This window comes from Betta splendens, chromosome 9 (genome assembly GCF_900634795.4).
Source record: "Betta splendens chromosome 9, fBetSpl5.4, whole genome shotgun sequence".
Classification (NCBI taxonomy): domain Eukaryota; kingdom Metazoa; phylum Chordata; class Actinopteri; order Anabantiformes; family Osphronemidae; genus Betta; species Betta splendens.
In genome coordinates, this window is record NC_040889.2 from 15,525,561 (window position 1) to 15,537,568 (window position 12,008).

At 45.9% G+C, this 12,008-nt stretch overlaps 1 protein-coding gene across 14 annotated transcripts in view; it reads right to left on the bottom strand.

Annotated features, from left to right (window-relative positions):
- fbrsl1 (fibrosin-like 1) overlaps window positions 1–12,008 on the bottom strand; it is a 230,013-nt gene that overhangs the window by 153,437 nt on the left and 64,568 nt on the right. For all 14 annotated transcript variants that reach the window (XM_055511968.1, XM_029161934.3, XM_029161932.3 and 11 more), the window contains one exon: window positions 6,671–6,895. In XM_055511968.1, the coding sequence (XP_055367943.1) occupies window positions 6,671–6,895 (225 nt within the window). The remainder of the gene's footprint in view (window positions 1–6,670; window positions 6,896–12,008) is intronic.

Genomic DNA, 12,008 nt, shown 5'->3' on the forward strand with positions numbered 1-12,008 from the left:
ACGTATGCCCATCTGTCACGTACGCGGAGCCGAGACGCGGAAACGAAACACGCACAGACACATACAGTACTTAAAGCCAAGGCAACAATCAAATGGAATGTGATTAAACAGGTGCTAATTGAAGCGCTAATTAACTAAAACAAACTGATACAACGGTGACAAGGAGAGAATGAGGCATTTGTAAACGCTGGTGGAGAACAATGCGAGTCTGTACCGCGGGAGAGTATCTGGATACGGCCTGGTCTCCCTATTGTCTCCAACCTGTCACAACACACGGGAGACGTCTTTTTTTCCAGCGAAGGCTCACACCCTCACCCACTTTATTCTACAGTAGCTAACAAACACCAGATCTGTGTTCAAACCGAGACACCTGTGCAACGCAGCAGGGCACACTAGACGGGGGAAACCTGACTCCTGCACAAAGTTTAAAGGCCAACGCCACTAAAATGCTCTGATATTCAGTACATTTGAACTGGTCACAGCAAACTATTGTAGATTAGAATCACTAATATCACATTCAAATCAATCTGCTCACATTTGTGACCCACGTCCCTTTAGTTCTTGGATAAACCACTGGGAATGTGCTGTTACACCAGTCCTTCTGCACACTTCATACAGTAGAAAGCTTTTATGACTCCAGACACCTGCTGCCTTCGTGGGGTTTCCAGATTCATTTGGTGCAGAGATGAGACAAGTAAACAAGCATTTACACAAGCTTCATCCTAAAGAACACATTCACACACACGCATGCACGCACGCATGCACAAGGAAAACAGAAATCGCAGCTACAAGCCAGAACATGGCATTTTAAAAACAACAAGCTCAGATCACACACATACAAATCTAAACTGAACATATTCCACTGCATTTGAGGTAAAGACAGGAAGAAACGACACATCGTCTCTCCTATAGATCAGCGTGACGCGACATGAGAGGCAGCTCAATCTGAGAATCTGGGCTGAGCGACCTCATTTCCAACACTTTGTATTCTGTTTTCCTGAACTGTGGCATTCACACTGTCTGTTAAAGGCTGTTGGGGTTCAAAGTGACAGCGCGTTTCCTGTGACGCCTTCAGTGACAAGTAGATGTAGAGGGGCGTCGTTTTCTTAATGTATGAGCTGCACGCGTACACGTCTTCTCGCAAACCACACGGAGCTAAAGTTTACAGCTCTGTGAAGAAAAGAAAGAAAAAAAATGGACCTTCACTATAAATCTGGCCTCAAATAACCTGCAGCTGAACTTATGTTTCTCTACTTTGTGGAAAGCTTGTGCTGGAGGAATCTGACCCGACACAAGCGAGATTTCCTGAAGCACACAGTTCGAAACAGCTCCCTGAACATTACTGTAATATAAACCACAATGATACTGTAAATCATAAAGCACAAGGTGTAATAAAGTGTCTCTCCCTGCTGTCTGCTCTAGTTAAACATCTACCAGGGGCAATATGTCTGTTGCTATAGCTACGGATTCTCTGGGAAATGCAAAACTAGAATATAATGTAGCCTGGGAGGTCCCACTTTAATAAATTACATAAAAAAAATTAAGTAATCACAACTAGCCAGCTAGAAAGCACAGAATGAACGTCCTGACAAATTTATTATGGCTAACACTTGCCTCCCGAGTCACAGTCTTAATGACTGCACTGCAGTGTAAGTGCAGAATTAAACACTACGCTGAAGTAATGATCTTAGGCTGCACAACAATACCACATACAGAACCAGGAGGAGTGTGACTCTACTTGGGTCCGATCCCAGCAGGCCAGCAGAGCATGCCTTTAGATCCCTGCTAATTTAATGTTCCAGGGCCTAATTGTCCCGAGTGGTTCCTGTGAAGCCCCGCTGTATCATGGTCACTATGGCTTGTTAAAATGGATGGGACGTGCGTGTATGTGTGTGAGTACGTACAACGCAGCCAGCTGGTTGTTCTCATTCATTCTTTCTCGCTACAGCTCCCTCCGCCTCTCTGTAGTCACAGTCCTGTGCAATGGATCTAGAAGCGAAATCAATGCTGGAGAATCTAAGAAAGCTTGTCTCCGGTCTCAACAGGAATATTCATTACCTCTGAGTTTACAAACCCGCCAAATCCAACCACTCGGAGCCAGTTTATCCTGTTTAGCTTCATGCCATTTAAGCAACGGTCACAAGATCTTTCTGTGCCCCCCGCTCTCTGATTTCAACACCGGCGGGGCTGTTCCATCATCGTTCCCCAGCTTTGCCCTGGCATCCTCCGCGAAGTCAACGCTGCAATCCCAAGTGGAAACTGGTGGGGACAGGTTTGGCTCCTCACAGTAAATCCACTGTGGTCAGACTGTCTGCTGAGCAAAAATAGCTGCCATTTAAGAAAACACACGGCGAGAAAGGTACAAGCTCCCAGACACTTGTTCACACAGGAAATCATCTCAGGCAGGAGAGAAAAGTATTTGTCTCATCAAATGAATGGTGTTTGTAGAAATCCATTAATAGTAGTTCTTCGTAACGCCTGTTTTAGGAGGTTTAAAGCTCGCTTCACCTTAACAGCTGTTGGTAAGCCACAAATCAACAACTTTATTACAATGATGTTTTTGCCTCGCTCCACATTAGCTCTCTGGACTCTGTTCTAATTAGCTGGCTTTAATGGTTTCTCTGTTCGCTCTTTACAGCACTTTCTATTATGGTATATGCTGAGCTGGAGACTCCTCAAATGATCCTGTAACCACTGAAGTCATAAACTGCCCACTGTAAACACTGCCAATGCCTAGTTTTACATTTGAAGAGATTTAATCTCAAATAGGGCATTTTTCTTATAAAAGCCTGAGCAGTAAATCACACTGACATGATGAAAACCAGATTGCTAAAATAAGTGAATATGGTCAGTGTAATTTCTAGCGGAGGTATGAAATATGTTGTGGGTTTTACTTCTTACTCTTACAGATATTGTGTACTTTCTGTAGCAGACTGACGTTCTTCTGCTGGCGCCTTTGTTGTGGTAATGACAATTATCTGTTGTGTGATCATGCATGTTACAAACCGCTAATTGATCCGTCAGGGTCAATTGCAAGTCACACTCCTCCACTCATCTCCCTCCTCCACTCATCTCCGAGCACACAGACAGTTACCCACTCACTTAATAGGGCTCTTTGTTAAACCGCAGCTTTAACCTGTGACTGGACTAAAGGTCCAGTAATTTCGGGTGAAAGAGGTGGAGAAGAGTTCCCTTGCGTCCGGTTTATGTGGGCTGGCTCCAGGGTCACCCCAGGCATTTTGTGCTGGGCATCTACTCAGCCGAGCCGCTGCTTTCCAGATAACAACCAGCCCGCCCCTTATTGGCCGTCTATCACTCTGCCCCTGAACCATGCTCCAGTGCACTGTCAATGCCCCTGCTAATCTGATCTGTCTCCAGCCGGCTCACTAGTTATAAACACACCTAGATATGAATGGCTAAATATTCCAGAGGCAGCGCCAGTGTGACAAGATGCTGGCTTCACGTCTCCAGCCTGGAGGTTTGGCTGAGGGAAGACGGATGGGGGTGGGTCAGAATAATAAAGTGAAGTGTCCAGAGATGTTTTCCTGTATGACATTGTTAGTGGGGTGTGTGCAGCACAAGCACTCCACTAATGGACAGGGGAGGTTATTCCGTGCGTATGTGTGGCCTGAGCGAAACCACATTATGTGTTATTCATGACCCCACATGAAGCACAGTGAAGGTCAAAGCCATGTTGTTACGTATCCTACGAGCTGTTCTGATCTCATCTAGCTCCCAGCGAGCAATGACAGAAGCAGAGGTTAGACTGGTGTACCGGTCTCTGAATATTAGCCTTAACAGAAACAATATTACCTGCTGTTATGGCATAAGCTGCTGCTTATCATAATTTGAAGCCAGATAAAATAGTGTCATACTTTAATGGTGATATGAACTTAAGTTTCCTTTAAGCGATTACTAAAGCACTTTAATTATTCACGCACTGCCAAAAGTAAAACTCAGCTGTGATTTGAATTTTTGGCACAACAAGTACACGCTGTTGGATTCAATTCAAACAATCTAAGCAAGGGTCCTCAAATGCATCTCCAAGGACAATGTGTGTGTGCTGCAGGAATACTTCCTGACAGGACGTCTTCCAGCAACCTACTGGCACCCTAGGGTGCCTCGAGGAGACCAAGGATCAGCTCGCCTGTATCATTGTGTGCGACGAGGGAGACCTCTTACTGTAGATAGTGAAACAGGAAGAAATCTGGACAGGAAGACCAAAGCTAGACACGCGGGGCATCCTGTAGGAAATAAACCATCGTCCTGCCAACATACACACTGCTAGCAGTTTAGCTTGCCACCATATCATAATGTGTAAATAATTATTACAGTAATTCACATGAGGCTCCAACTGATTTCACAGCAATAACCAAGCATCTCAGGGGACGGGTCTCGCATGCGTCTATCAGAGAGGGGTTGAGGATGAAGGGCGAGCAGATCTCCCTCTAGTTCTCTCTCCTTGGCTCGTATTCTCACAGCAGTTTCTCCTCCGTTGTCACGGCAGCGATGCGGCGATAAAATGAAGCTGTGAAGTTACACTTTTACAGCTCCTGTGATCATTGTGCGGCGCTTTGTGTGGAAAACAAACAGGGACGGACGCACTAAAAGAGGCAGTGTGTAAACAGGAGCGAGCGAGTGGCGGTGACTCTATCAGCACTTTTAGCCCCACGACACAAAAACCTTAAGAAAGGGTTGCGTATTTATGGGGATGAATGGAAATAAATACAATTAAAATTACCTTTGTTTAGCAACTGCATCAGTCTGTCTTATATCTAATAATATCCACTGCACTAAAACCTACTTGAAAACCACAATATTCAAATATTCAAACAAACCTGTTTGCGGCAGGTGTGGTCTGAAGAAGAAGAAACAGGTCTGTGCTCATATCAGCACCAGAGGACCCATTCACCTGCTCTAAATACGTGTTTGAAGGTGTGGATCGACTGCTTTATGTTTCTGTCACCTTGAATTACAAGCGCACAGTGGTTGTGATTACTCAAAACAACGGTAATTGTTGTTGGCGGCTGAAGTTCCTACACGCTAAAGGTTAGTTCTTAGAGCCCAAGCCGCGGCAGCTTGACAATGTAGCTGCTTGATCTCTGACACGCAGTCAAACAACGGTTTAGTGAAACCCTGGGATTAAAGCAACAGCTGAATGGAAGAAAAAAAAGGAAGGAAGTTAGGCAAAAAAGGGAAACGCGAGGCCAACGTAAGCTTGGAACATTTCATGGTGATGGGTTTATATGAGACAAGCATATTCACTGTGAACCGACTCGCTGGCAAAGAGATCCTTCATTCTGATGCGTTGACCTCATGACTGCTACAATTTGCTTTGAATCACTCATATGCGCTTTCCACTGTCAGTATTTCACAGACAATAATCAGTACTTTACCGCAATAAATAATAACTTAATTTAAGATACTGATTCAGCGTCTCACAAGTAATTCAATTCAATTCCGTTAAACTACACTAAAGTGTAGGAGCAGTTTGCTGACATCATACAGTGGAATGAAGACCTGGCTCAGTAACTGCAGCCACAGTGTAGATAAGAGCATCGGTTAAATACATCATTTCTATCTTAGCAAACTAAATATCACAGCCAAACTCATTTTCAGCCATGTTAACTTCCTCAGGATATTCCGGTCTGCGGAGGAGGCCTCCAGGTAGCATAGCCTCATTATTCAGCTTGGCTTCCTGACTACATTTCCCCTCTTATCCTCAGCAGCACTATGGTGGATCTTGGCCTCAGACAGGAGCATAAAAACATCCACCCATTTAAACAAACTGTTAACACACAGACGTTCTATCTCAGTGGGACAGAGCCGGAGTCTGTGGGCTCAGCAGTGCGCTTGAAGCAGCAGATATTGGCAGGCTTTTATCTGCATAAACAAACAGAAAAGCACTTCTGTAGTCGTGATGTGAAACGAGGGCAGAGTGGCTGCGTAACCCACCTGAAGGCAGCGCATCAACTATGTATGAAACAAACGCTTTCGGGGAATCACCGGGTCTCATCAGATACGGCATATTACCCTTGACTGAGGTCCACACACTGTTGAAGTGATATTTAACCTCCAACGCACCACAGTTGTGAGTCGCTTGTTTCTTATTTCCGTTACAGCAAGTGCTATAGCTCTCCTTCCATTCAGGCGTATACAGCTTGTGTGAGGCTGTATGAAAGATTCATCAGAGCTCAGGCCAGTGTGAACCAAGTAGGTAACTTTCTGAATGGAATGAAAGTATTATCTAATTAGTTTCCTTGTGATGAAACCTTTGTCTTAATGAGTAAACACACAAAAATCTACAGGAAAATATTCTGTACAGTCTTCAATGACTAAGGAGGGAATTGGGAGTTGTAATTGGTGTAAATATTAAAAATTAATGAACACAATTCTCAGCATGAAAGGGACAATTTAGATTTGCTCCAAATAGGATAAATGTGACAATTATTGTCTCTACTGAGCTGTGGTTTGATGGCTCCTTGTTAGAGGGAACGCGTCTCACATGACGCGGTCTCCTGACGGTTTCTCAAAGCGCCGCCGCATCCAGAACCACCACAGCTCCAGAGGAGCGGCGCGCACGGCCTACTTCACGCCCCTACGGCCGTTCGGCGCCGCCCAGCCAAGGCAGACACGCTGCTGGGCTTCAGAGCGGCTGTGTGAGACTGACCGTCTTGTTCTTCTTGGAGTACGTCTTCTTCAGCAGCCTCTCGGTCATCCTCTCCTGCTCCCGCTGGGCGTGATGGAGGAAGCCCTTCTCCAGGGGGTCCACCACCGGCTGGACGTTCTCCTCCTCCTCCCCCGCCTCCTCGTCATCCTTCTTCTGCCTCTTGGCCTCCTTCTTGTCCTTCCATCGCTCCTTCTTCTCCTGCGCCTTCACAACGCCGGCCTTCTTCTGCAGGAAGGACGAGAGAGAACACACAATGAGCGCGGGTGCTTAAACAGACAGGGACGGACAGACATCACCCAACGCGTTTCAAGGAGTTCCTTGAAAACAACTGCACATGACACATCCATGAGAAATGACAGTGTGTGCTGACATGTATGTACATGGACAGATGAATAGAGGGAGGGAGGGAGGGAGGGAGGGAGGGTGTGCCACAGCTGGCAGAGTCACGCGCAGCCCGTTGCCTTCTCTCCCTCTGAAGTTATCTTTAATCCTGTCAGCAGCAGAACAATGCCTTACTGGAGCCCGTAATCACTTTATGGCTCAGTTATAATGAGCTTATGATACGAAGGGCTGCTTTAACACACACTGGAGAAAATACAGTCGCCCTACACTTAGACTATGGCCAAGCAATTCCTCCCTGTAACTAATCATCTGTTACATGTGTTAAATCGAGCTCTAGCTCCGATATCACCGTGTGTCCGAGCGGCCCCGACCGACACAGGCTCCAACGCCCGTGCGAGTGATCAAATCATTGGCTTCGAGGGGGGAAGGTTAGCAGATGGGTAGCACATTAGCCCCACAGCAGCTAATGAGTGACGCCTCCTGTCAGGAGGTGTCCATGTTCAGGCACTGCAAACAAAAAGGAGGGTTTCCATGACAAAAGAAGTCAGATCTGTTTTAAATGTAACCAAAATGCAATTTAAAAAAGCAAAACCCACACAAATGCCTTTTATATGAAGCTGTCTTTTAAAAAGAACTGATTCATGTGTTTCCAAATTGCCTCATCCTAAAGCCTGGGAATCGTACCAGCAAATGTGGAGACTTCAGACTGGGTGTGACGCTTGCTAATGGTGGGAAAATTACTAATACAGTGGATGTAACTGGTGCCAGTGCAGAGTGAAATGTTGAAACCTTTACATAATTAACACCAACAGTGATTTAAACAACGGCATTTAATTAAATGAATGTAGCTCAGAGTATTGTCATTAAGATTCACCGTATGAATCAATTATTGGTTTTAGAAAAGGTTGACGCCACTTTGATAGAAGGATTTACTGTCACCACACAGGCTTAAAACAGCTTTTCCCATCTCCCGCATTCATTTCTCATGAGGTCCCAGACAGTATTGGCAGGTCACTTGTCAGACTGTAAGTCATTAAAGATGCCTCTCCAGGTAATGAACCGCACTGACAGCAGGCGACGCTCGACCGGAACCAGAACACAACGCGACCCGGCGTCTTCCAGCGCGGCTCCCAGTCATTGATCATCAACAGTGTAACTTCCCATCACCTTCGTCTGTAACAGCAACGCGTCTTCCCTGTGTGAGCAAACCCGCTCTGAGCGCTGGGATCAATTAAACATAAGCCTGCAGAAACGTGAAGTCTTATTAACATTCAGGAGACGCGGCTGCGCTCATCACCTGTCTCGTTCAGCCACGGCGGAAAACAAAGAGACACACGAGAGGCTGCGCTGATTACGCCACCGTCTGACAGGCACGTCTTTCATTGTGCTTCACATTTGGAGAAAAGAACCGGCTCGGCGTCTGCATCCAGCAGTCGATAGTATTACATGGAGGACGATGTGTGGCCAGCAAAGCTTCCGGCATCGGAACCAAATGCGTTATTTATGATTTTCCTTTAAATTATGATTGTAATATATAAACAAATCAGAGAATTTCATCTGGCCAAATGAGTGATGACGCCAATGAGCTGTTGTCAGCTTTCAACCTTTACAGCAAAGCTGACGCCGGGTTCTTAAAGTGGATAATGTCTGTTCCAGAGCAGATTTTAGCAGCTTGCCAAGACATGCAATAACTAATATATCAAATCTGGTCAAAACATAGCTTGTACAGTGAACGGCCACTTCCAGCTCAGCTCCGCTGGAAACAGCCAGCAAGTGAGGAATGACATGACCCTTTCTACCATGTGTGGATCCTGACGTTTTCAAAGCCCTCTAATAAAGACAACGCTGAGAACACGCCATCGAACAGCGGTGACTGGTGGAAACTCACCACCGCGGCAGCTCGTGGAGTCACGGGCAGCAGCTGCCACCGTACGCGGAGCAGACACCTTTGAGGCTCCTCCAACGGGCCGAGTTCACGCTCACCAACGCTCTGCACCTGGTTGCCTCGCGCTGCTGAAATGCGTAAGCGCCGAGAGCTTTGATATGAGGTAAGTGAAGCGAAGGGCGTTGGTTAACAGCTCCCACACCTTCCGTCCTGTTCAGCACGACACAGACCTTCTACTGGTACAGATTCAGTATCAAACACTGAACTAATTATTCGTACCTATTGTAAAGTCTAAACTTCCAGCACATTTATTCAACACTGGCTCCTGTCGCTGCTTCTGAGTAAAAAAACTACGTTAATAGTCAATCTGTCATCTTCATTTACTCCCAGTCCACCAATATGACAACAGATGTGTATTAAGAGTTTGCCTGCAGCAACAGGCTGCAGTGTGTTGTCAATTCCATCAGACCTGAAGTGGAGGTGGATTCTTTAATAGAACATTCATTATCTTTACAGTACAGTTTCTATTACACAGAAACGATAATGTCCTGGAAAATAATGTTGTGCCTGAACCATCAGTAATAAAACAACACTATATTGCTGCAAAGAAGGTCTTTAGTTTTTAATCCAGTACTCAGATAATTAGTATTCATGTCTAAAGACTTTAATTATAATAAAGTGAAGAATCTCTCATTTGACTGTGTTTAACCTGCGACTATGACCAAAAGGGAAGTGAAGACGGTGACAAGAATGGCCGGAGAAACAGAAACAGTGTGAAGGCTGGAGGAGACACGGGGGGCTCAGCTTGGAACAGGAGAGACGCTCGACTGGTTTGACCCGGCCGTGTTACCCTGGCAACAGCGCGGGAGAGCTTTGTTGCTCCTCCAGCCCTCCAGTCCACGGGGAGCGGAACATGTGTGCATGTGCGTGTGTGTGTGGGTACGACTGCGTGAAATCTAACACAGGTTTTCGTGTCGCCAGCACTAAAGAGCCGGGCTTTGTGCCGGAGCCGCGAGGTCCGACGCAGAAGCACGTTCGGGTCCCGGAGGGTGGTTTCGACTTTCCGCACCGAGGAGCGTGAGCGAGCCTGAAGTTGACGCGCTGGAGCGACGTGTAAACCGGAAGGCAAAGGGGAAAAACAAACAGGCAACAACAACAACACTTTGGGATTTGTCTGAAATAAAGACGCGAGCTCCATTATCATTACACTCGAGTATTTCAATATCAATACTGCGGCAATTCTCCAAGACACGGTATTGATTTTTTAAATGTTTACATGGGACGACTTGCAGCAGTTATTCAGTTCTTTCCAACTGTGGCAATGATGCAATCAGGCTTCACTAACGGCCAAATGGGTCAGAGTTCGGTTGACTGTTGATGGACCATGAATAATGTTATCTGGGATAATGTTATACCAGACCTTCCTCCTGGTGCTGGAAACTCAAGCTGTACAGGGACGGCCGTTTAAAACTATCGGCCTTTCGACTTCTTCTACTGATTAACAGAGAAAAGAGGCTCCTAAAACAACCATCTGCATCTTGACATATCTTCATTAGTGAGCTGCTGCTGCACTAATGGGGAGAAAAGAAAAGTCAACAATTATATCAAACAGCATCAGCTGTTCCGTCACATCAAAGTCAGGCCGATACTTCTCACACGACTGATTGATCACTAAGGTGTAAAAATAATTTACAGTCAACGAAGTGATAAATCTGGCTGCTTCCTAAAACCACGAGTGGTCGTGACCGAGGCAGCATCCCGTTGATGTGAGATATATATATTATTCATATAAGTTCCCTTTAAGCAGCCGAGTGTGTGCTTGGGGACATCTGCGCTACATCCACTTTGTACTGAATGAATCACCCTCACCTGTCATGATGTGGATCGGGATTGATTTAACGACGCAGCGCTCAGTAGTTTTCATATCTGCGTGCACGTGAAGCATCACACAGACAACAGAGCGTGTACACTCTGCCAAATGCTGCTGTCAGCTACATCACACACACACCTATGGGTGTGCGTCACAATACAGCACGTCTTCCTCTCCCTCGGTCTATCACAGAATGCCATTAGAGGCTTATTGAAAAGTCCACTTTTCACCAGAGAGCTCGTCAGCCTGTGAACAACAAAAAGCTCACATTGTACAGTGATCAATGCTGCGTAATTGGCTGGCACACAGACTCAATGAAGCACATCCTATTCACCTTTTGTTCCTTTTCCTGTTCGTTTGACTCGACAAACGTGGCCTTTGTCTACGTGATATCTTCTGCTGGCGTTCCTGGGGCGGAGGAGCGCTCGGGGGGTGTGAGCTGTGAATCCCCGGCAGGTCAGTTTTCCTGCTCCACTTTTCCAGAAAGCAGGCGTCAACCTGTGAGCAGAACCCCCCCCCCCCCCCCCCTCTTTGTCATTTCCTTTGCTTTCTGCTTCACGCTGTGGTTCACGTCGCTGTTGTTGCTGCGCTTGCTTTCTCTGTTTTGCAGCAGTGCACATAATGCTGAATTTGACTCACGGGGGAATAACTGTCAAAATGATGTACTGAGAGAAAAAAAGAGAAGGAAAGCACCAACGCCGACACTGACAGGCTCCCAACACGACGCTTTGGTTTATCATACCCAACTTTCTATACATCGACTCCTTACTCCTCTGTAAAATATGAACATTTGACGGCCAGCAATTTGTCACCTTGACATGATCCACTGTCTGTGGCATGAGTCAAGCTTTACACCTGCCAGGTAATCCACTGGGTCAGCTTCAATAGTGAATAAAGGTGTAGACAAAGTCAATGAGTTGTGAAGACGGTTCAGATGCTCCTTTTAACTGAATTCATGTGGTCATTTTCAATGTTTCCATACAAACATGTTTGTGGGAAGACAGTCTCTTTTTATCACTTTATTATTAGTTACTATTTCATTATTTAAGCATCCTAACACTTAAACAGCCCTGCATTACAGTAAGTTGAGCCTAACAACCAAAATCTGGTCCCTTCTGCAGAATGTCCTCACTTTGTTAGGATTTCCTATGTGGAGTGTTTGGAGGGAGCAGTTTTAATCAGCCTTTAAAGTGTTGTTATCGCTGTGTAACCTGTTTGTTTCCGCGCGTTTCTGCTTATGC